Genomic DNA, 25,183 nt, shown 5'->3' with positions numbered 1-25,183 from the left:
TCAAACTTACATAGCTGGTTTTTCTAGCGGCGTCCCCCCCAAGCTTTACTACCAGGATTATTCGCCCTACTATGAGTTTGTTTACCACCGAAATTACTTTGAAGCTGTTATATAAAGGTACAATTCCTCCACAGTGTCCCTTTAAATGATAATGAGCAACTGCTCACCCCACCCCTTTCTTCCATGGGGGGTGTCGAATGGCTGAGGGCAGAAATATGCTAATTCGGGACAGTCCATCAGTGGTCGTGGGCGGAGCATGAGCATTATGACATCATAGTGTTCAGAAAATCCAAATTGCCTGATTATTGAGAGTGTTTAGACTTTTTGAGGATTAAAAAAAAAGGGAGTGAATGGGTTTTTTCATTGTATGGTGGTTGTGTCCACACACTGTAAAGACCCATTTATATGCAAACACCATATAAAAATGAGTTTTGCACCCCTTTAACAAATCTTTGAAAAACATACGAAAACCAACCCCAAACTTTTGAATGGTAGGGTAAGTTCCTGGATCACAGTTGTGGAGCGATGGTGCACACTCCCAGAAAACTGTGCCAGATTGCAGTAGTCTGCTGCATTCACCATATCTGAACACTGACATACAGTATGAACCACGGTGGCAGTGATCGTGTGTGCAATAAATGTCGCTATCAGTGGGCACAATTTAGTCCCCAAATGTGTTTTTGTGAGTGCTGCCCCAGGGCTCCTGGGATTACTTTCCCCTGTCTTGCTTTTGTTCTTCATGCCACTGAGGACATTAACTCTTAGTTTAATACATTATTTTGTGAGTCCTGTCTGTCCCAATTAAGGTGCCAATCTGTCTCCTTTGCCAAGTTGCACCTGGGTCTTACGGTCGATTGAGGTCTGGGGAAATGTGCTTCACATCCATTGCCAAGACATGTGGTTGTTCCCAGACACTCTTTCTCTGTTTTCCCTTTCACTGGTTTCTTCCTCTTTGCCTCTCATCCTGTCTTTTTGTGAAAATTGTCATAACAAGCTGGAAGATTCAAGAGATTAAATGGTTGTTCATAATAAACACACAGAATTGCTAGGTTCCTAAACCGAGTGAACTGCCTGTGGAGGCAGTATTTTAAGGTGAGATCCCCAAGCAAACACTGTTCTAAAAAGTTTGCAAATTAAATATGCTGCCTCCCCGGTTTTAATTGGCAGCATTGGTTAGCTACATCACAAAGAATGCAATCCCAGAATATGTTTTGATGAGCACAATTTACCCTACATTTAAAATGAATAAATAAATCCAAGAGGAAGAAAAAAGCAGGATAAATTGATTTAACAATTTAATATATTTAAAATGAATTACATTTAATTCACTACCGAAAACAAATTACTTTTACTCTTTTTGTATGCTTGGCAACATGCTAATATCCATATCTATTGGAATCGTTTGTGGGAGCACAGTTTGTGAGCGAATTTGCTGTATACTGTATGTAAAGTGTTCCAAATCAGGCATTTTGAGTTTTCATGACAGCATGCTGCTTTAGAAGAAAGTAGCTTTGTAGGCAGTATGGCAGCTTACTAGGTTTTTACACAAAAATAGTGAGTGTGCATGCACAGTAAGTGCACCGTGCAAAGCAGTTCACTATTTTGCTAAGTTGTTGAATGCATTGCTATGGAAATGCTGTTTTAGGGCTAATATGCCAGTTTTATTGCAATGAATTATCTCATCCCTCCAGGTGTATGTCCCATTTGCCAAAAAGATCTTTAACTTTTGATGGCAAGTTAGAGTCATTTCTTTTTTGCTTTGGATGAGGTTTGCATATGTGTTTTTGCAGGGGCCCCTGATGTGTACCAGCCATGTGAGCCCAGCATGCAAGCCTGGAGTCCTGAAGTCAACCTGTATGAGCCCAACATGACCACGCCGTGCCCCCAGACTGAGGGCTGCGTGTTGGAATTGCACTTCCTTCATCCGGTTGTCCCTGACAGCTTGACCGTCTGGATCACATACACCTCAGCCAGTTAGTACTGTCTGAACATATAAAATACCTGACATTATGGAAATATACAGTAGGGTACAACGGGGCTATAGGCGCAACGGAGTAAAAGTCACATTTGATTTTTTTCCCTCCAAACCACTAGAAGGCACAAAAACTTGCCGCAGCACTTTCCAATACGTCCACTCTTCAAGATGCACGTGGATTTTTGGCTGATTCTTGACGCAATCGCGGGCAAAAGTGGGATTCTATTCTACTTTGATCTAATATTTGACTCTTTTTTTTAAATGTAGATTTAAGTAGCAAATGATAATCGCTAACATTATTGAATATATTTTGAGATCAAGGTCTTCTTAATGATTTTCAGTTTTGTTCAAGCTAATTAAAGCAACAGTTTTTCAATAACAGAAGAATATGAAAAGTATGTTATTTTTGGATTAAAAGACTCCTCTGCTCTGGGGGCTAAAGGCACAATAATTAACATGATAATAAAAAGCTGGCTGACTTTTCCATTTGTTGACATGACATGGTTAGATTCAGATGGTAAATATCATATATTAAGTTGGGTGTCCACCTTAGAGATAATCACCATATTTATACTGCAACCATCATATTTAAAAATACGATATTAGTCATATCATAATAAAATATAATTTATTGTTACTGTATATCTATAATAAATTATTTTGGGATCTCCTTCAATGCTTTCAGAATCATTAATTTTTAAAATAATTTTGTTTCTGTATTTTTTAAATATGTTTTTATATTAACATTCTAATGACAATATATTTATTAAACAAAAATGAATTATTTTATTCTCAAAATAAACAGAAAACAGTAAAAACTTTGCTAAAGTGGTTATTTTGAACAAGTATTAACTTAGACATTATTAAAAACATATATTTTCAGCTAAAGTATTTATATCACAAATTTTTGCCTATTTTGCCCCATGCTTGTGAGCTTTTTATCGCGTGTGTGTGCTAAAAAAGCCCACCTTGCCACCTCATATATTTAAGATTTTTTTAAACAACAAAACAAACCACTTTTATGATTTATTTTCACACAAATCAATGCTTCATCAATGTTCAATAAAACATTATATATATATATATATATATATATATATATATATATATATATATATATATATATATATATATATTCTGCAATCATACACTATGTGAGCAGTGAAAAGCACAATTTTCTTAATGTGTGCCTTTAGCCCCGTTGTACCCTATTGTTAAAAAGGTTTGGGGTCAGTGAGATTTTTATTATTTGGAAAGAAATTAATACTTTTATTCTGATCAATTGATCACCAATTCTACTTTGAAGTGTCAGTTCTATGTTTACATTGGTACAAAACATTTTCTAAAAAACATGTTTAAAATATGTTTCAAGTAAAATTTCTATTTCAAGTGAATGTTGTTCTTTTGAAATTTCTATTCATCATCCTGAATCCTATTTTTTTAAATCACATTTCCACTAAAATAGCAACACAACTGTTTTCAACATTAATAGTATTAAGAAATGTTTCTTGTGATTTCTGAAGGATCATGTGACAGTGAAGCCTGGAGTAATGGCTACTGAAAATTCAGCTTTGCCATCACACGAATAAATTGCGAATTTAAAATATATGATCAATTATACTGTATTTTTGATCAAATGAATGGACCCTTGGTGAGCATAGGTACCTTCTTTCAAAAATATATTTAAAAAAAATCTTACTGCCCCCAAAATTCTGACCAGGATTAATGGATGTATTAATGGTTTATTTGAATCCAATCCTCTGTTTTTCCACAGATCAAAAAGCAATTGCTAATATTATGTTCATAATGGAGAACGACGAGTCGGTCAACACAGGTCCCCAGCATGCTTTCTGTGATATTCCTTTGACACTCCATTTACACACTAGTAAGAAGGTCAAGGCCATTAAAATCTCCACCTTTGACAAGAAGCTTGAGATTGATGCTGTGTTGCTGACCTCGCGACCCCAAAATCCCCTTTGCTCTGGATGCCACCCCCTTCTCTACAGAGTGCTCAGAGAGCCACCAATCAGAGAGGAATGGAGTCCCGTCACCGTCAGACAGCCCACGTACACTGACAGGTAGGAACGTGTGTCTGTATGATTAATGATAGCACTTTATTTGTATGTAGACACTATTATAAAGTAAAGACTATATGGTAACACTTTACAATATGGGTGCACTAATAAGCATTAATTCATGCTTAGCTAATGAACAGATAATACTGAATTAATGTGTAACTAATGATTATCTAAGCTACTCATTAATGATTACCACATTAGGAACTAATTAAGAGTCTGTATGGTAATGTATTAGTTCATACATGAATTGTTATTAATTAAATATGTAATTGTGAATTAATTCCCTAATAACTCATTATTTTAACTAATAGTGTTAATTAATATGTTAATTACCAGAATGAGCCAAAGCCTTGTATTTCAACTTCCAGATAATACAGGTTAGGGATGTGAATTTCTGCCAAAAATGCCATTCGAAAATCGAGGAGCAAAAGTCGATTATCGTTCGAAAATCAAAAAAAAAAAAAAAAAAAACGCACACTCACAATGACAGAAAGGGAGGCCAATTTCATCTTAGCGATTTGTCATCAAACAAACTGTTTATTAATTGAACAAGTAACATGTTTTCGTCGTTTTAAAAAAAACATAATTAACATAGAAGAAAAAAAACAATATAGCACGACAGGCCATTTTTGCATCGCTTGTTACAAAAATAATGTCATATGTCATAATGATTTTATGCGAACCTGCCTTGTTACTGCAATAGCCTACTTTTTAAACAAATTAGTTTCAATCAAAACTATTCGTGTGATGCCACTGCGCAATACACACAACCGCGGGATGGCGAGTGTTCATTTCATAAACTGTGGACAATAAATTGCCTATAAATTAATGTATATGTCCAAAAAACAGATAATGTCATCATAATGTTGTAGTAGTGCTATCGTCGCGTAATAATCTGTTTGGTTGTAAAATGTATTACCTGAATGAAATGAACTCGAATGTATCGTCCTGTGGAATCATTCATTCACACACAGCATACGAAGTTGTTCAACTAATAAAGATCTTCATCGCTGGCAAAAATATGGCTTTCACTTGACTGTACTGTAGTCCACGGCCGATTCACACAACGCTCTTGATGTTCTTAAATCTTCCTTACAACTCCGTGTCGAGTGTGAATTGAAAGCACTTCAGACGATTCAGTGCGTGCAGGAAACTGAACAGATCATTCAAACTAATTCGCGAACCGATTTAGACAGATCTGCCAACTTGTTTGATGAAGTCTTTGAACAGAATCGACTCAAAAGAGTGATTCATTTGTAAACTGAGCATCGCTCATGCCCATAAAAAGATACCGCGCGCACTGCACTGCATTTAACAACATGTATTGCATAAAAATAAAGTAACGAGAGGAACGTCGCCTAACGTAACTAAGTAAATGTAGCCTACTTTGTTACTACCATAGACGGTTACTACCATAGACAGTAAAGGTTATGCCCACCTCTGTTGGGCGCAGAGTTAACGGCCACAACAATGCTCTTCTTCTGTTGTTTACACTATGGTAAAACGCTGGTATCCTAGATCGCGCAGTAGGGGGTTTCATCAGGGTTTCATTCATGTTAGTGACACCTTGTGTCCCCGACAGGAAAATACCCTGCTGCGCGATCTGTGACAGTAGGCGCGCCGTCATTTATGTCACATTGGAATAGCGCGAAAATATAACGATATTCGAAAAAGCAATTTCATGATCGAATTTCGAACGCAGTTCGACTATTCGACTATTCGAAGATCGCGACTCATCCCTAATACAGGTACACATTAATACATGATTAATTACTTCATTGTTAGCACAAATTCATGTGTAAATTACTACAATTACTAAATGATTAGTTAATAATGATGTGCCCCAACAAGTAAAGTCATAACATAATGATACCTTTGCAAATCATTAGCTAATGATTAATTAAAACAGACAACTGGTAGTTGAAGTGCATAGCTTTGACTAATTGTGGTAATTAACACATTAATTTACACTATTAGTTAATAAAATATGTTATTAAGGAATTAATACACAATGACACATTGAATTAATAGCAATTCATGTATTACTTAATCTATTAATCATATAGACTATTTATTAGTTGCTGATGCAGTAATAATTAATTAATGGTTTAGTTCTTCATGAATCATACATTAACTCATGATTATCTGTGCATTAGTTAAACATGAATTAATGCATATTAGTGCACCCATATTGTAAAGTGTTACCGACTATATTTTAAAATATGTATTCGAAATTGGTAAACCATTAGTAATACTGTCCAGCTTTTTCAAATGATGTCTTTGTCACGTTTTATTGTGTTTATGGTTGATCTACAGTATTCCTGGGAGTATTATTTTTTAAGTGTGGCTTAAGTATAAATGCTGAACATGTTGCATTTCTAAAACTGTCATCGAATTGTATCTTCAGTGTATCACTGTTCAAGTTTGTTTAACCGTTTATCGCAGCGACTCAATAAAATCATTAGCCATTTCATTAGCCAGTCAAGTATCAATGCATAGCCAATTTCTGTGCATTGCCAAATTATGCTTGTTCCAATAGAAATTCATCAGCGGGGAACTGGATTGTTATTCAAGTACTTGGAATAGTTCAAAATCTCTAGAGATTAATAGTGTGGATCAGAGAATGAACATATCCAGAAAAGTTCCCTCCACAAGTCCTGTAAGCTCTGAAAGATGGAAACTCTACTGGGAATTGAGCTATGTGGATAGGGAAAGGAAATAAAGACGGATTGTATCAGAGAGAGAGAGAGAGAGAGAGAGAGAGAGAGAGAGAGAGAGAGAGAATGGTACAATGAAACCCCAGAATATAAACCAAATGTGACCGCTTTACCCTTAGAAACATAAACACCCATGGCTGTTTGTAGCTGCTCTAAAATTGTTTCCAATCTCTGGCTGAAGTTAGTAGTGCATTAAGTGTAGTTACTGTGCATTAAGTGAGAGACATGTCATTTGGCATGGGAGACAAAAAGAGTGACAAGGAGAAGAGGGGAAAATGGGAATGGGATTAAATATGGTTTTGTGGGAAAGTGGGCTACAGTGCCACCGTGAGGTCTGCAGCAAAAACAAAAGCACTTCCCACGAATTGGCTAGGGTAATGAAGACGTTCTATCCTTTTTTATGCTTAACCTTCAGATAATGTTGATCATTAACCTCAGGAGGACCCATACTAAATATTTTATGAGCTGTCTATCTATCTATCTATCTATCTATCTATCTATCTATCTATCTATCTATCTATCTATCTATCTATCTATCTATCTATCTATCTATCTATCTATCTATCTATCTATCTATCTATCTATCTATCTATCTATCTATCTATCTGATTTTTTTTGGAACATTGACATGTTACATTTTTAACATTTGATCTTATATATATATATATATATATATATATATATATATATATATATATATATATATATATATATATATATTACAGGTTTACACATTTTTAACACAAATATAACACTCAAAGTTAGTTAAAATAGTTAAAAAATATATAAATATGTCTTACAATAACTTTGGGAACAGGTTTAAATCAGAGGAATCCAACACCACAATATTTGTACTTTTGCTGTAAAAAGGGTCTGAATGTTATTTCTCGAGTGTCTTAATTACTTTTTAAGAAATATTATGTTTTTCATTGAATGATTTAAATAGTTGTATACAGTCAAGAAGGTCGAAATACCTGAAGTTAGACGAGACCAAATGTGTACAGACATTTGATGCGTTTAAGCTCAAGTGTGCTAAGTTCTCCTCTTCTTAGTCACAAAGATAAAGTTTTTAATAGTCTAATGGCTATACTGTACAATTGACAAATAAAATGTTACACCTCACCAACACCATCTTGTGCTGTAGGCAACTGCCTCTCTCTATAACTGTCTGTGCTACGAAGAGAGAAATATGACTTTATCTTATCACTTGCACAGAATCCTTCATTGGATCTACCATTGCAACCTCAGAACAATAGCTTTAAGTAGTCTCTCTCTCCTTCCCTGTCCCTGGAAGTGATCCATAATTAATAAGGGCAATTTGTTGAGTAATAAGAGGAGAAAGTAGATGATGCTCAGTTAGCTAGGCATCCTCTTACCACCAGCCGGAAAATGACTGAAATCAAACAAGCCTTGGCAATCATGGCGAGACTCTTTTTATAGGGTCATTGAATCAGATCAGATCGATACCCTGAGGTACATAACAGTGGGACATGCAGTGATATCCTCAACATTAAAAGGTCGTTTCTATTTATAACAAGGTTAGAACTGAGATCACTCTGAGAATAAATATAGCTTAGATCAAGTATTACTGCTGCATGTTTTATATTCATACTGTGTGTTCGAGCAATAGAGCAATAGCAATATAAACACACACACACACACGCACGCACGCACGCACGCACGCACGCACGCACACACACACACACACACACACACACACACACACACACTAATTCATTTCACTTTTTAATGTTCTCACCACTTGATCATTACTTTAACAGTATCCGTTTCTGTATGTGTTTGTATTTGTTTGCTTATAGTGATGTGCAGAGGGATGTTCAGTACCTGTACAGGATCCAGGTGGAGTCGGATGGTTTTTTCAGTGAACTTTCCCCTGGCTTGATTTATACTCATGGAAAACATTTCTGTGGTGATGGCACACTACAGGGGTCAGTGTAAACTTATTGGGTCTGTCAGAGGCTTTGCATGTTATGTGCTTGAGTCATTTTTAAAGAATGTTTTATATTTTTTAGTATTTGTTTGAGTCTTTCATGTTTTGAAAGATAGCCAAATAACTTCCACATATTTCATAACTGTAACCCTGGGCTTCAATATCTTCCCCCCACAGGACTGAGGATTGTGATGACGGGAATCTCTTAGATGGAGATGGCTGCTCAAAAAAATGCCATGTTGAACCAGGTTTTAAGTGTCATGGTGAGTCATTCTCGCAAAAACAAATACTCTCACTGTACACGGAGAACTCTGGCCCTTAGACTGTAAACAGAACAACAGAAGCACCAAAATGTCCACACTGGATAATAAACCAATAATCATAACCAGCTCGCAAAACAAAACAAATCAAGCCAAAACAATATGTCTCCTGTTGATTCGGATTTTTCTGCTACTGTTTTTCTCTCTCAGACTGAATTAAGCAGAAAATGTGGAGGTCTTCAAATGAGCCTGTCTTTATTTTTGCATCTTTTCCAAAAAATCAAAATGCCTCTACATTTTCAGCATTGTGTAATATTATATCTTGAGTATTCCTTCTGAAAAGCATAAGGAATGAAATGAAAAGACAATGACAAATTCCTGAGTCCATTCTTATAACACTAGACTATCTGTCATCAGATGCACCGAATCGTTACTCTTTTAATGTTGCCAAAGTCTTTATCTATAATCTGTACATGTATAATCTGTAGAAAGAAACTGTACAAGCAAATGATATTTAGTTTATTGTTGGATATTATATAGGAAAAAACATAAATCCTTAATGACTTTGTTGATGTTGTTAAGGGGCATCAAATAATATTCAATATCTTGTATACAGTATGTGTATATGAATATGTGAATAAAAATCCAGGATCAATTAAAACAAAAAACTTTTCCTTTCATGTTACTGAGGTGTGGATTATCGAGAAATCACTGTTGTTTTTATTTCAAGGCTGACCAAAAAAGAAAAAGTAGAAAAAACACTTCCCCCTTGACAGCAGAATCTGTGATGTCTGATCATTCGGTTTGAATCTTTACACACTATATTTGGCGAGATATTAAAAGATTAATTCCAGACTTCAAAGTATCCAGTCCAAGTCCAGTCCAGTGCAAGTTCATGTTGTAGGCTGCAATTGATCTTCACAACAATTATATCATCTAACTGTATGCCATTTTTACATAATATACTGGGGTGAGAGTGAGACAATCCAGGAAGACTCAAGGAAAAAAACTAATTGTTCACCATTTTAGTCAATGTTGTTTTCATGACTGAAAGTGCTTTTTCTGTGAGCGTGAAGCATGTGAAGTGTCTAATTCAAACATGACCATAGACGCAGCAACGATTGACTCACATGCCTCAAACATCCCAAAGTTTTCATAGTTTGTAACCACATTTTTGTGGATTTAGGGCATTCAGGACTGGCTTTTTTGCGATAGTTACTCTAATGCCGCATTAGGAGCTCTCATATATTATCTCCAAGAGCGTATTTGGGGAGCAAAGATCAACAAAGCTTAGAAGTAAATCCTTTGGCATTGGCATGTGGGTTAGGTCAGCTGTTCTGCAGCAGTGGTGGCCAATCAAATGCTTGTGTTTTTAATTTGTTGTTAGAACCCTTTTGAGCCCCTTGCCTTTGATAAGCTGTTCCCACCAATGAGTCATCTTCCTCTTACCTTGCAGCATTCTCAGACAAGAGCTCATGCAAGACTCTGATGTCATTCACACGTGTCCCTCTAACAAATTCACTTTAATGACATGCTAATTCTCCTTTTACCTCCACGTGCACTTATGTCATAACTCATTCATATGTAATGACATCATCCACATATTTAAATGCGACGTCTTGATTGTTTATTTAATCGTCTGAGTGGAATCACGTTCCATTTATTTTCAATTCGCACACAAGTGAAGCCTATTCTCACTGACTTGCTATGAAAACACAATTTCAACTTGGCAGTCGAGTCATTACTTGTTACTTATGATGAGTTTGTGTTCACTCTCTCTCTTGCTTTTTCTGTCTCTTTCAGGTCAGCCGAGCTTGTGCTTCGTGTTTGAAGGGGATGGAGTGTGCGAGGAGTTTGAAAGAGGTTCCAGCATCCAAGACTGTGGTTTTTTCACTCCCCAGGGGTTCACTGATCAGTGGGCGTCCACGCCTCAGGCTCACATCAGGACCAGAGATGCCCTGCCTCTAGGGTCACCGGGGAGCCTGTGCTCACTCAGGTACACAAATATTGCCGTTCGAGCTAAGCCCTTTGTTTATATGTCATTCGCCGTTATGAATAATTTATCTATTGACCCCATTGAACATCATCTCAAATTAACCACTTGCTACAATTTAACCTTATGATTGTTCTGAATGAAATCATATACATATTATATATATATATATATATATATATATATATATATATATATATATATATATATATATATATATATCTTTTTTTGCTTTCCTTTTCAGATGTGCAAGTCGCAGTATTCTGACATAAATGAAGTAGTGGCTCATGATGCATGGACCCCCTGTACTGCTCATCTGAAAAGCTATTATACTCAGGATCAGTCTGTCTAAAGGTACACACACATGCTCAGTGTACGATTGCTGAGGGTACAGACTTTCAAATAACTTTCGATTATCAAAATAATCAGGTCTATATCAGGCCTTTTTTATACCTTGTCCATAAATAATGCACATTTAGTGTTTCCAGTAAATTTTGAATAATGTTCTGTAAAATAAAGGAAATCAAATGGTCTTTTAATTTGAGTAGTTTTATGTATGCTACCATTTAAACATTTAGGCTCAGTAAGAATATATATATATATATATATATATTATTTTTTCCAAATAAATTAGTACTTTTACTCTGCAAGGATGCATTAACACTAGAACCGCCTCGGGGTTACATTTTCCCATGGCTGTGTTTCAAATGTACATAGATTTTCTTTCTTTCTTTCATAGAATTCTTGTCGTCATTGCAGGCTGGTTTAGCCTATTCTGTGATTAATGTAGCCTGCTTAAAATAGCCTTGAACATAAAACAACAGGACAAAAACATAGTTGATGACTAAAAATAATAATTTCATGACTCTAGACATTACTTTGTGAAGACAGTGGCATAATACAGAGACATAATACGTTTTTTTAACCATGCAAAACAGTAGTCGTGTGCATCGGTAAATTTTACCCGCTGGCGGTTTTTGTTCAAATTATTAAAAGTGACAGTAAATACTTTTATAATATTACAACCGATTTATATTACAAATAAATCCTTTTCATTCTATTTATCAAAGAATCCTAAAAATATTTACAAGGGTTTCGAACAAAATCCCCATGAAATGAAAATGGACAATTGCACTGTTTATTATAAATGATGTATCCATGCACTTATACAGTATAACTTTTAATGGGACAACCTGCCAGTCACATGAGAAGGCAGCAATACCAAGTATCAACCATCGAATGATCCAATCAATTCCCAATGTCCTGCCCTACATTTTATCCGGTTCACTCGGATATACATCACAATAGAGAAGAAAAGACAATCACAACTCTGTTTCATGCAGTCTTTAAGCAGCACAACTGTTTTAAACTCTGATAATAAGTAAAAAATTTTGAGCACCAAATTTAGCATATTAGAATGATTTCTGAAGGACCATGTGACATTGAAATTCACTTTTCCATCACAAGAATAAACTACAATTTAAAATACAGTAAAACAGAAAACAGTTTTAAATTGTAATACTATTTCACAATATTACTGTTTTTACTGTATTTTGATCAAATAAATGCTGGCTTAGTAACTATAAGAGACTTCTTTCCAAAACATTAAAAAATCTTACCAACCCAAACTTTGAAACGGTAAGGCATGTTCAGAATTATTCTATATTTTATATTAATATTTTATTATTTCTATGTGCCATCCATGCCCACTCACACTGTTAATAAATGATGTTAGCCAAGAAGGCAAAATATATGCATTACTGAAACTGATACATTGCTTCTACAGGTAGGATTTGAGCGACCGGGTGTAGCAGCCTCTGTTATTATCTACCTCGCCTATGATGGTAGTTGGCATGGGGAAAATTGCAGGAAAACAGTGACCATTGAACTGTTTGACACGACTGGAAAAAAACACATGCTTGGTAACACATATAATATCTATAATTTGTTTGGGAAAGTTTGTAATCTTTGCATTATAGTATTTGTGTGATTTTTACATGGTGTCACTGCTTGTCCACAGGTTCGTACGAGCTGTCATGTCAGCGTAACCCCCTAGTGGTGAATGTGACTCATAACCTGAGTGTGCCGTTCTACCAGACTTCAGCAGTGCAGCTGAACTTCTCCTCCTCTCAAGTGGCGGTGCTGGCGGTTGCATTGCGTACATCTTGTCACTTCAGCGCCTTTGCCCTGACCGGGTGCGCTGAGGGTGGGGTCTCCCACGACTTACAAGCACAATTACAAACTTGCACGTTTACACGATATATTCACTACTGTTCAAATGTTTGGGGTCGGCAATATTTTTTTTGAAAGAAGTCTCTTATGCTTACCAAAGTTGCAGGTGTTTGATCAAAAATATTGTGAAATACTAATATAATTTTAAAATGTATTTATTCTTGTGATGGCAAAGCTACAGTTTCAGCAGCCATTACTCAAGTAGTCACAAGATCCTTCAGAAATCATTCAATTTTTTAGGTTTTTTGCTCAAGTAGCATTTCTTATTATTGTCAATGTTGAAAACAGTTGTGCTGCTCCATATTTTATTTTGAGACCAGGATAATTTTTAAAAAATATTATTTTATGAATAGAAAGTTAAAAAGAACATCATTTATTTGAAATAGAAATGTTTTGTAACATTATAAATGTTTTTACTGTCAGTTTTGATCAGTGTAATGCATCGTTGCTTAATAAAAGTATTACTTTATTTGGAAAGAAAAAAATTCTTACTTGTCCCAAACGTTTGAATGGTAGGTTACAAAGTAGAAGATATAATACATCACAGAGACATATAGACATCATACACAAGTACAAATAGAAAAATTCCTTCATGTTTGACAATGGAAATTATTTCTGTCTATGTCTGCCAATAATAATCAAGCTTAATATGTGTTTTTCTCACTCAGATGTGTGCGTAGGCTGTGCAGTACCGAGTCATGCAGCCCTCTGAGCATCGACCACGCTTCAATCCACTGTACTCCAGTGTTAGACTCTAAACACTGCTCTGTTTCTTGTCATCGTGGCTATACGCTCACTGTTCTCCATGGCCAGGGCTTTCCTTCTCATCAAGTGTGTTGAATAAGAATTGTTAACTGCCTATTTCTCTCTCTCTCTCTCTCTCTCTCTCTCTCTCTCTCTCTCTCTCTCTCTCTCTCTCTCTCTCTCTCTCTCTCTCTCTCTCTCTCTCTCTCTCTCTCTCTCTCAACAAATGAGGTCTCTTTGATGTCTAGTTTCTGCTAAACAGCAGTAAGATTAAATGAGAACAAATTGAGACATTTTCTGCAGAGAAGAGATCTCAACAATGACTGTTGACATGCACAAGAATATTCTGATATTAATTGGATTAGTAATTTTCCAGTTAGGTAAGCTTCAGGTAAACATGTTTACATGACCCAAAATTTTTATTAATGCACCCAAATGCCACCTGTCTTATTCAGATTTCTAGGAATATTGGCTTAATCGGGTGATGTAAACACCTTATTCAGAAAGTCCACCGTAACTGGAGGCTCATTTATATCTGTGCATGTCCAAAGATAATTCGGGGTGATATAAGATATAGACAGTGTTTATTCAATAGGTTTGCAAATATTAAAAGGAAGGTCGTGGTCTACTTTTGTAAGTCTTGTGACCTACATTTTCCATATCATCATACTCCTTTTAAGGTGATTAAATTATTGTGGAGAGCAGGAATGCACAGCTTTCAGTTTATTCAGATCATATAGATTTCAATAATATTCCCACAGCTGTGGAGACCATAAACATCTTAAAATCATGTTCACATTGTCATTGTCTCGAATTGTGCTCACATTGCAGAGATTCCAAAGTCTGTGAACTCAACATTTCTCATCAAATTATCTAAGATGCTGTGTCATGTTGTCTAATGATCCTGTCATAAACTACGACTTTACAAGTGGTTGTGTTTCTGTCTGTTTCGTCCTGTCATCAGACGGAAGCGGAGCTGATTTGTGTGGATGGAGTTTGGGACCGTGTAGTGGGCTGTCAGCCAGTGGACTGCGGCCCACCCCCTCAGTCACATGTCTACTTTGCCTCCTTTTCATGTCTCTGGGGTACCACATTCGGCAAGCAGTGCAGCTTTTCCTGTAACGCCCCGGCGATCCTGCAAGGTGAGGATGGGAATTAGGCTACAGTGTGAGACCTGAGGGTTTTTGGACCCACTTACATTCAGTGCATGTGTCTGTTTCTGAGAGACCTTGGGCATCCTTTCTTTCTAAACTAATAAGACTGTAAGTCAATAACAGTAGATTTGCGGATGACATGAACTTTTCTTGTACACTGGACTATTAACTACACTGGAAATCCAACTATTAATTGTGCTTATGAGCATTCCCAAGGTCCTTTAACTCACAACTGGTAATTAGGCCGGCAAGTCATAATATTTCATCCTATCCTATCCTATCCTATCCTATCCTGTCCTATCCTGTCCTGTCCTGTCCTATCCTATCCAACCCAGCTAACCAAACAGAGTTGCCTGGAAAACTCATATTAAGCATTGTTGCTTCTTACAGTGATATTTTCATATGCCCAGCATGCATTGGCATTGCTGCATGTATAAATTACATGGTTACATGACTCAATATGAAAGTGTTTTCCAGGCAACTCTGTTAAGCTAGTTGGGCATGATATGAGATATTATATGATATTAGTTAACATTAGTTAACTACATTAATTAACATGAACTAATAATGAACTGTACTTCTACAGCATGTATTAATATTTTTAATGTTAATTTCAACAATATTAAAATCAAAAGTTAAAAAAGTATTTGTTAACATTAGTTAATGAACTGTGAACTAACAAACAAACAATGCACAGCTGTATTTTTTAACTAACGTTAACAAAGATTAATAAATATAACAAATGTATTGCTCATTGTTAGTTCATGTTAGTTATTACATTGACTAATGTTAACAAACAAAACTTTATTGTAAAGTGTTACATAATATATAAAATGATATGATAAATTTTTTTATTATTCTTTAAGATCATTTTTTAATGTTTGCTCTTTTCATTTTATACTATCGTTGATTGCATCTCTTTTTTGGCATGATGTGGTATTCAGAACTCTTTTACATTATTGATGTGTTTGTTGATTGTCACAGCTATTATGGTTAATGTGTAAAATGGTATTGATGTAAATAGTCAACAAAAATTAAACATCTTTATGCTGCATGATTTTCTCATTTAGAGGCAAATAGTGATTTAAAGCTGTGCATGATACAGATCATGAGAAGCCACAATGATAGTCAAAGAAGTGCATGTGTTAATAAAACACCAATCAGTCCTGTTTCCTAATTTTTTCTACTTCTTTTTTTTTAAACACTGAAAAGCTAAATATTTAGATTTTTTGTTGTTGTTTGTGTGTGTGTGCTTATATATGCATACAGTATTCATTTGTGTGTCAGTGTTGCTCTTGCACTCATTCAGGAACTTTGGATCGTTTGGCTGTGGTTCCAGCCCTCTTTCCTGGCTTTGTAAATAGGAAAGTAATCCTGAGCTGCAGGAGAACAGCACACAGGTGGAGATAGGAAACATGCAAGTAGGCGAGAACAAGAGTGCATTTCATCCCATAATACTGAAGCCCCCAGAGAGCTCATTTCAGGCAGCGTAGAGCAGGGTGGCACCTGGCCTTCTTGCCCCTTCATGGGTAGCAGGAGCCCTGCTAGGGCAAGGTGGCTCAGGGGTCGAGGTCCTCACACTTTCTATTTGTTTTAAATGCAGGCCTTTGATGAATCGGTCCAAATTATTTATTTGGCTGGGAGTGGTGCAGTCTGTGGACAGTGGCTTCACTGGAAGGTCCAGAACATTGCATCACTGAGTAGCTATGCTTATTTGGTCTTGATGGCAAGGTTCTTGTACTGTAGTGTGTTACAGTGATGGGCTGTATTGCTCCTTTGGGAGTCGTTTAAAATCTATTCATGACTTGACATTAGTTGGAACACATAAGAGTAATAATCAAGTCAAGTCAAGTCACCTTTATTTATATAGCGCTTTTTACAATACAGATTGTTTCAAAGCAGCTTTACAGAGATAACAGGAAAATAATGTTGTAATAATATTGTTAAATATAAAATTAAATGTCGCCAACTAAGCAAGCCAAAAGCCAATGGCGTCAAAGGTGAAGAAAGGCGAAAAAGGCGACAGTGGCAAAGAACCAAAACTCCATCAGGTGACAAACTGAGAAAAAAACTTGGGAGAACCCAGGCTCAGTCGGGGGTCAGTTCTCCTCTGGCCAACGAACGAAGACTGTATGATTATGATTTTTTTTTATTTATTTTTTTTTATTTAAATTTATTTGTATAGCGCTTTTCACAATACAATACGGCTTTGAGTCGTCTCTTCACAGGCGCGAGTCGACTCTTCACAGGCGTTGGGGCATCTGAAGTCTCCGTGAGAGGCTGGATACAAACTGGAGCTGACGAACGCTATTTACCTCGGGACTAGCGTCCCGAGATAACAGCAGAAAGGCAGATGGGCAGATGGGCAGCATGATTCAGGCAGCATTATAGGTCAGAAGTCAGATTGGATCAGAACCTTCACAATATTTATCCAGTTCCATCTGGTTGGGGGTCGGAGTCATCACGCCGGTATGGAGACGAGTTTGTTGAGGTGTCCATGAGGCCTTCACTGGGCTGCATTGTTGTTGTGTCCATGCGATGGTCCTTCTTCAGATCTGGAAATGGCCTGGATCCGGCGGACTGCGGTAAACCTCGGGATAAAAAGAGAGACTAATATTAACGTAGACGCCATCCTTCTTATGATGTACCAAGTACATCAGGATTTATGGGAAGTGTTCCCGATTCCGGCTGATCTATACTATGCAGCCTAACATTGAATTATAGAAGTCTATAATGTGTTATGTGTATGCTAAGTCAAAGAGATGTGTTTATAGTCTAGATTTGAACTGACAGATTGTGTCTGCTTCCCGGACAATGTTAGGAAGATTGTTCCAAAGTTTTGGTGCTAAATAGGAAAAGGATCTACCGCCAGCAGTCGATTTTGATATTCTAGGAATTATCAACTGGTCAGGATTTCGAGATCGCAATAGAAGTGAAGGACTATAATGCGTTAAGAGCTCGCTCAAGTACTGGGGAGCAAAACCATTTAGTGCTTTGTAAGTAATCAGCAATATTTTAAAATTTATACGATGTTTAATAGGAAGCCAATGCAGTGTTGACAGAACTGGGCTTATATGGTCATACTTCCTGGTTCTGGTAAGAACTCTAGCGGCTGCATTTTGGACCAGCTGTAATTATTAAACGTGCAGGGCAACCACCCAGTAGACCATTACAATAATCTAGCCTTGATGTCATGAACCCATGAAATAATTGTTCTGCATTTTTAATTTAGAGCATATGACGTAATTTAGATATATTTTTAAGATGGAAAAATGCGGTTTTACAGATACTAGACACGTGACTTTCAAATGAAAGATTGATATCAAAGAGCAAAACCAGGTTGCTAACCGACGACGAGGACTTGACAGAGCAGTCATCAAGTGTTAGACAGTATTCTAGGTTATTACGTGAGGAAGTTTTTTGTCCAATAATTAGAATCTCTGTTTTTTCAGAATTAAATAGTAGGAAATTTCTAGTCATCCAGTTTTTTATATCAGTTATGCATTCCGTTAATTTTGTGGATTGGTAAGTTTCGTCAGGGCGTGAAGAAATATAGAGCTGAGTATCATCAGCATAACAGTGAAAACTAATGCCATGCTTCCTAATGATATCTCCTAAGGGTAGCATGTACAGAGTGAACAGTAACGGTCCTAGTACTGAGCCTTGTGGTACACCATACTGAACTTTTGACTGATAAGACATCTCTTTACTGCTACAAACTGATAACGGTCAGATAAGTACGATTTAAACCATGCTAGTGCAATTCCACTAATGCCAACATAATTTTCAAATCTATTTAAAAGAATGTTGTGGTTGATAGTGTCAAATGCAGCACTAAGATCGAGTAACACTAATAGAGAGATACAACCACGATCGGATGATAAAAGCAAATCATTTGTGACTCTAACGAGAGCTGTCTCAGTACTATGATATGGTCTGAATCCTGATTGAAAATCCTCACAGATACCATTTCTTTCTAAAAACGAACATAGTTGTGAAGATACTGCCTTTTCTAGTATCTTTGACAGGAAAGGTAGATTTCAGATCGGCCTGTAATTGACTAATTCTGTAGGATCAACTTGCATTTTTTTAAAAAGCGGTTTAATCATAGCCAGCTTAAATTTTTTTTTGGTACGTATCGTAATAACAAAGATTAATTAATGATATTAAGAAGATGATCTATGACCTCTGGAAACATCTCTTTCAGTAGTTTAGTCGGTATAGGGTCTAACATACATGTTGTCAATTTAGATAATTTAACGAGTTTATAAAATTCACCCTCTCCTATAGCAATGAATGAATCTAATTTTTCGTTAGGGAGACCACAATGCACTGTCTGATGCGATACTGTAGTAGATGGTTGCATAGTTATAATTGTCTCCCTGATATTATCAATCTTGTAAGTAAAAAGGTTAATAAAGTCATTACTGCTGTGCTGCTTGGAATTGTCTGGGCTTGAAGCTTTATTTTTCGTTAGTTTAGCCATTGTTTCAAATAAATACCTAGAGTTTTGTTTATTTTCTTCTAATAGGGTTGAAACATAATCAGATCTAGCAGTTTTTAAGGCCTCTCTGTATGCAATCGTGCTCTCTTTCCATTAAATGCGAAATACCTCTAGTTTTTTTTCTTCCAGTTGCGCTCCATTTTTCTGGCTGCTCTCTTAAGGGCCTGAGTGTGCTCTTGCTCGCTGTACCATGGCGTTGGACTATTTTCTTTAATCTTCTTTAAGCGCAGAGGAGCAACTGTGTCTAAAGTACTGGAAAAGAGAGAGTTAAAAGTTTCTGTCGCAATATCGAGTTCTTCTAAGCAATCTGGGATGCTGAGATGATGAAACTGATCAGGAAGATTATGTATAAAGCAATCTTTAGTGGCAAAAGTGATAGTTCTAACATATTTGTAACACAGAGTCGGCTTTGGAGCCTTGGCTAAATTAAGTTTACAAGAGACTAGATAATGATCTGAGATGTCATCGCTCTGCTGCAGAAATTCAACGGCATCAACATTAATTCCATGTGATAATATTTGATCTAGAGTATGATTCCGACAATGAGTAGGTCCTGACACTTGTTGTCTAACTCCAATAGAGAATTAAGAATGTCTTTAAATACCAATCCCAATGCATCTTTTTCGTTATCTACATGTATATTAAAATCACCAACAATTAGGACTTTATCATCAGCCAGTACTAACTCTGATAGAAAGTCTGTATGGTGCCCTGGTGGCCTGTATACATTAGCCAGCAAAAATCTCAAATGTGATTTATCATTTACACTAGATATTGTTCCATTAAGCACCAACACTTCAAAATAATTATATTTGAAAGTAGAGTTCTTAGTAATTCTGTAAATATTACTATAAATTATAGCAACACCTCCCCCTTTGCCTTTCATACGAGGTTCATGTTTATAACCGTAATGTTGGGGGTTGGACTCATTTAAAGTAATGTAATTATTTGATTTTAGCCAGGTTTCTGTCAAACACCGCAAATCTAGGTTATAGTCTGTAATCATATCATTAACAATAAGTGCTTTTGAAGTAAGGGATCGAATATTCAGCAACCCGAGCTTTATCATTTGTTCATTTGTATTATATCTATTTTTTATTTGTTGAACATCAATTACATTTTGGGTTCGGAAGTTTTTTGTATTTCCTACAAATTCCCCTAATTCGGGGAACAGACACAGTCTCTATATGATGATATCTAGGTGAAAGAGTCTCTATGTGATGGGATTTATCTGACCTCAGACGGCTGGCAGACGGCCGGTTTGGCCAGTTTGTCTGCTTCCTGACCTGAGCCCCAGATTGCCATGTTTGAGCTCTAAGACTATGTGCCATATTACCAGAGAGACAAGGCAGCACCATCCCAGGAGGGATGAATACCAGGTCAGGTCTACCCCAAAAACTTTTCCAATTATCCGTATTATTCCATATTATTTTGCGGACACCACTTAGACAGCCAGCAATTGATTGAGAACAGTCTACTAACTATCTCATCACTCCTTCGAACAGGAAGGGGGCCAGAGCAAATTACAGTACCTGACATTGTACTTGCGAGTTCACACACCTCTTTAACGTTAATTTTAGTGATCTCCGACTGGCGAAGTCGATTATCATTAGTGCCGACGTAAATAATAATCTTAGAGAATTTACGATTAGCATTAGCCAGCACTTTTAAATTTGCTTTGATGTCAGGCGCTCTGGCTCCCTGCAAACATGTGACTATGGTGGCTGGTGTCTCTATTTTCACGTTCCGTGTTATAGAATGGCCAATAACTAGGGCACTTTCAACAGGATTCTCAGAAGGTGTCTCACTGAGTGGAGAGAATATATTTGATCTTGTAATCGGAATGGAAGAGCGGTGTTTTGTCCCGCGACTACAGCGTCTCACCATCACCCAATTGCCCTGCTGCACGGGCTCTACTATAGCCGGAACCGAACAATGTACAGTGTTCTCTAAGCTAATCGCATCCTTAGTAATATCTAAAGCACTTGCACTCTTACAGTTAACCTCAATTAAAGTTTGGATGCGTGTCTCTAGTTCTAAAATCTTCTCCGTCAGCATGACTATCTCCCTGCATTTTTTACATGTAAATCCTGTGCTGACAGAGAAGGCTATGCTATACATGTTACATAAAGTGCAAGTGACAATTAGAGGAGAAGATGACATGACTCACCATGTTTGTTTGATTGACTGATACTCACCACAGTTGTTTGATCGATTTGTAAAAAGGGCGAGTGCACGAACAACATAAAAAATAAATAAAGAGCACACTGATGGCACGCTAACAGGCTAGCGAATTTGTTGCGTGTTGTGCTAGCAACGATTTAGATTGAAGCTAACAATGTAAGGTTAATAAGAGATGTTGAGTAAGTTATATTTAGCAGTATAAACAACAGGAAATGATAGTAAATAATGATTCAAAACAGAAAGATATACGAAGCTTACAGATGCAAACCAACTCAGCAGCAGGCAGACAGGCAGGTAATACAGTGATTTATGTACTTAGTGGGAGCCTCCATTTTTTTGGAGCAGAGCAAGCTGGAACTTTTCATGTATGTTGGAAAAACGCAGTTTGCAGCCATTTTTGGTGTATTGCTAAATTTAATCATGGCTACAAAGTAGACAGACACATTCAATTTTTCGTTGTGTCAAGTTGCAGTTTGTTTGAAATAACAAACCTGTTCACCCGAAGGAAAACTCGACGAAGTGCTATTAGAAGACATCCTTTTCATATAACTGGAAAACATTTAGACCTAAGAAGGTAAAATTCCAAGCTCAATGAAAGTCATTGTGAAGCTAATTTTTTTGTCCTATTTATGAATGTATTATATGCATTATAATGCTTTTATTCATAAAATAATTTCAATACACCTCTATGATAAACATGCTTTAATATATGTGTTAAAAATATTTTTTTGTGTGTGCATAAAGTAAAAAAAATTTCAGGTTGGTACAACTGTCCTGATATAAAGAATAAAGTATTAATAAAAATTTTTTTAAAAAGAAAGATTTTTATTTAGCAAAATATTTTAACAAAACTAATTCACTGCTTATCATTGTTTGTCCACTAAATGAAAGTCATAGGTTTTACCCACAAAATATACTGTATGTGATGCTACATAATGCAAAAACATACTAAAAAACAAACAAATAAATACATAATTTTAATTTGAAAAAAAAAGTATGATTAAGCTGTACTCCCAGAAATAATAGAACTGACTCTCTCTACTTTTGAAGAGAGCTCGGCCAATTAGCTACTGATGGTCTTAGATAAGACAGTGATTGTTTCATTTTAATGCAGTTTTCTTATCAGAATCTGTTTTTCAGGAGAAAGTGACACATTGGTTTGTCTTGAGGATGGACTATGGTCATACCCAGAGGCTTACTGCAAGATTGAGTGCCCGGATCCACCTTCTATACCCAATGCCACGCTACTAGTTCCTCGGTGTCGTGGAGGCAGGCATGATGTGGGCACTGTGTGTCGCTACAAATGCAACCCGGGCTATTACATCACTGGCACTCTCAACAAAAAGCCAAGAAAGTGAGTTGCAACCTTTACATTTTGATCTGCTTTTTAGGCATAGGTTACTGTGTTGACAAATTTTGAAGGGAAAATAGTTCCAGTATCTATGTTGCTCACATGGTTCTAATAAGATCAAAATCTCACTCCATGTGTTTCCAAATATCTTTCAGCAATGGAGTCAGCATTGTACTTTGATGAATGGTCTGATGGCGTGTTGTTTTGGTATTCCATCCAATCAAGCTATAGCATGTAGCATATTTTAGCACATCTGAGGGGACTAGCGTTTGCACCTGCCTCGACTTTATGAGTTATTAAAATGGCTGGTAAAATACCTCTGTGTCTTTTAACTGCTTTTAATTGGACATTAATACCAGAAGCGATAGCCAACGTGTCTCATAAAGCCATTTAAATTATCCTGTTTATTAAGACATTGGCATGTTTGCTCTAAAAGGCGTTTCATTATGAAAGTTCAGAAAATGGTTTATGACCGTCTAAAGAAAGGTGTTATGCTATTATCAAGGTAGTTTTAGCCTGTGCTTCCGTATGATCTTTCTCAATGAACACTACACCCCAATTCATTTCTTCAGGATTTATTGGCTATTTAGTTGTACCAGATGGTTTGTCACATGGGTTAGATCTGAATAAATCCCCTGTGGCTGGAGGGAAATGTCATTCAAGAAACATAGTAATTGCTGAATTTGTGTTGTGCGAAAATTCACACCAGAAGCAGATCGAGATCCTACAATTTAAATTCCACAGTGTGCTTACTGTAACGGTTTTATTGGCTGTCTCAAAACACTAGTGAGTAACCTATCTATCTACCTATCTAGGTTTTTGAGGCATCAAAGGTGTATCCACAAAATTAAAGCTTTTTGTAAACAACAAAAATATGATTCAGTATTAAGTACTGAAAACGATTACAGTTTTTCTCATTCGCTTTGGTCATTTCTCGGATCACAACCGAAATTCTCAAAACTACTTATTCAATCCCCACATCATCTAATCACGTGTGCAGATCAATTTCTCATTCTTTGGCACAAATTGCAAATGCTTTGGTACATTCATGCAATTGAATATGTACAATTGTTTGCTGTTTCCTACATTATTAATCGCTTATGTCATGTTGATCATGATTTCCATTACACGAGAGTAGATGTTAAAACTTCATGCTGATTTGTACTCGGCTTTCGCCAAGATAAGCACCAACTAAGACATAGCTTTACAGTAACCTATGCTTCTACATCCATTTACGCTTCTTTCCATATGGTGATGTAAATCTCCTTCTGTCTAGTGTTAACACACGTCAGCACACACAGTGGCTGCAACCACAGTGCGGTCCCCCCATGACAACCGTCTGGATTGAGCTGAGTAGGGGACATCTCTAGGGTCTTCAAGTGGGCACCTTCCGTCCTCAGTGTTTCGTCGACTAGCCCACGGCACCTCAAGAGGGCTCGACAGTGACTCTGGCGTCCCAGAGTCACCCCCCTCTGTCCCCCACTCAACTCAGCCCAGCTTCCTGACCTCTACTTACCTCTTGCTGCTGAGACCTAACCACAATCTCACAATCTCTACGCAACCCAACCATACGCGTCAACCCGTTTGACTAAGGCTGTTGAGCCCCACTGGTGTGTTAATATGCAGTTTCAGTGGCAACGGTTCTGTATGGCATACCACCTACCACAAAACACAATATCTGCCCAACCACCCGTCATTCACGCAATATACACAGGAACGTAATGACTGTAAATACTATACAACCTATACAAATAAACCAACAGTTGCTGCTGAGACCTAACCACAATCTCGCAATCTCTCCGCAACCCAACCATACGCGCCAACCCGTTTGACTAAGGCTGTCGAGCCCCACTGGTGCGTTAATATGCAGTTTCAGTGGCAACGGTTCCGTATGGCATACCACCTACCGCAAAACACAGTATCTGCCCAATCACCCGTCATTCATGCAATATACACAGGAACGTAATGACTGTAAATACTTTACAACCTATACAAATAAACCAACAGACTCTTCAAGTTTTCAAGAAACCGTAGCATGGC

General features: G+C 36.8%; 1 protein-coding gene across 1 annotated transcript in view; it reads left to right on the top strand.

Moving 5' to 3' along the window:
* pappa2 (pappalysin 2) overlaps window positions 1-25,183 on the top strand; it is a 103,137-nt gene that overhangs the window by 49,096 nt on the left and 28,858 nt on the right. The window contains 12 exon segments of the mRNA XM_077231987.1: window positions 1,791-1,973; window positions 3,750-4,053; window positions 8,591-8,719; window positions 8,899-8,984; window positions 10,785-10,910; window positions 10,913-10,977; window positions 11,219-11,325; window positions 12,754-12,896; window positions 12,995-13,169; window positions 13,875-14,037; window positions 14,915-15,092; window positions 22,933-23,146. Of these exon segments, the coding sequence (XP_077088102.1) occupies window positions 1,791-1,973; window positions 3,750-4,053; window positions 8,591-8,719; window positions 8,899-8,984; window positions 10,785-10,910; window positions 10,913-10,977; window positions 11,219-11,325; window positions 12,754-12,896; window positions 12,995-13,169; window positions 13,875-14,037; window positions 14,915-15,092; window positions 22,933-23,146 (1,873 nt within the window).

This window comes from Siphateles boraxobius, unplaced genomic scaffold, assembly GCF_051911475.1.
Source record: "Siphateles boraxobius isolate OS27281-9 unplaced genomic scaffold, OSU_SipBor_1 1, whole genome shotgun sequence".
NCBI classification, from domain to species: domain Eukaryota; kingdom Metazoa; phylum Chordata; class Actinopteri; order Cypriniformes; family Leuciscidae; genus Siphateles; species Siphateles boraxobius.
The sequence above is the reverse complement of the archived record's forward strand: the minus strand, read 5'-3'. Positions and strand labels throughout refer to the sequence as shown.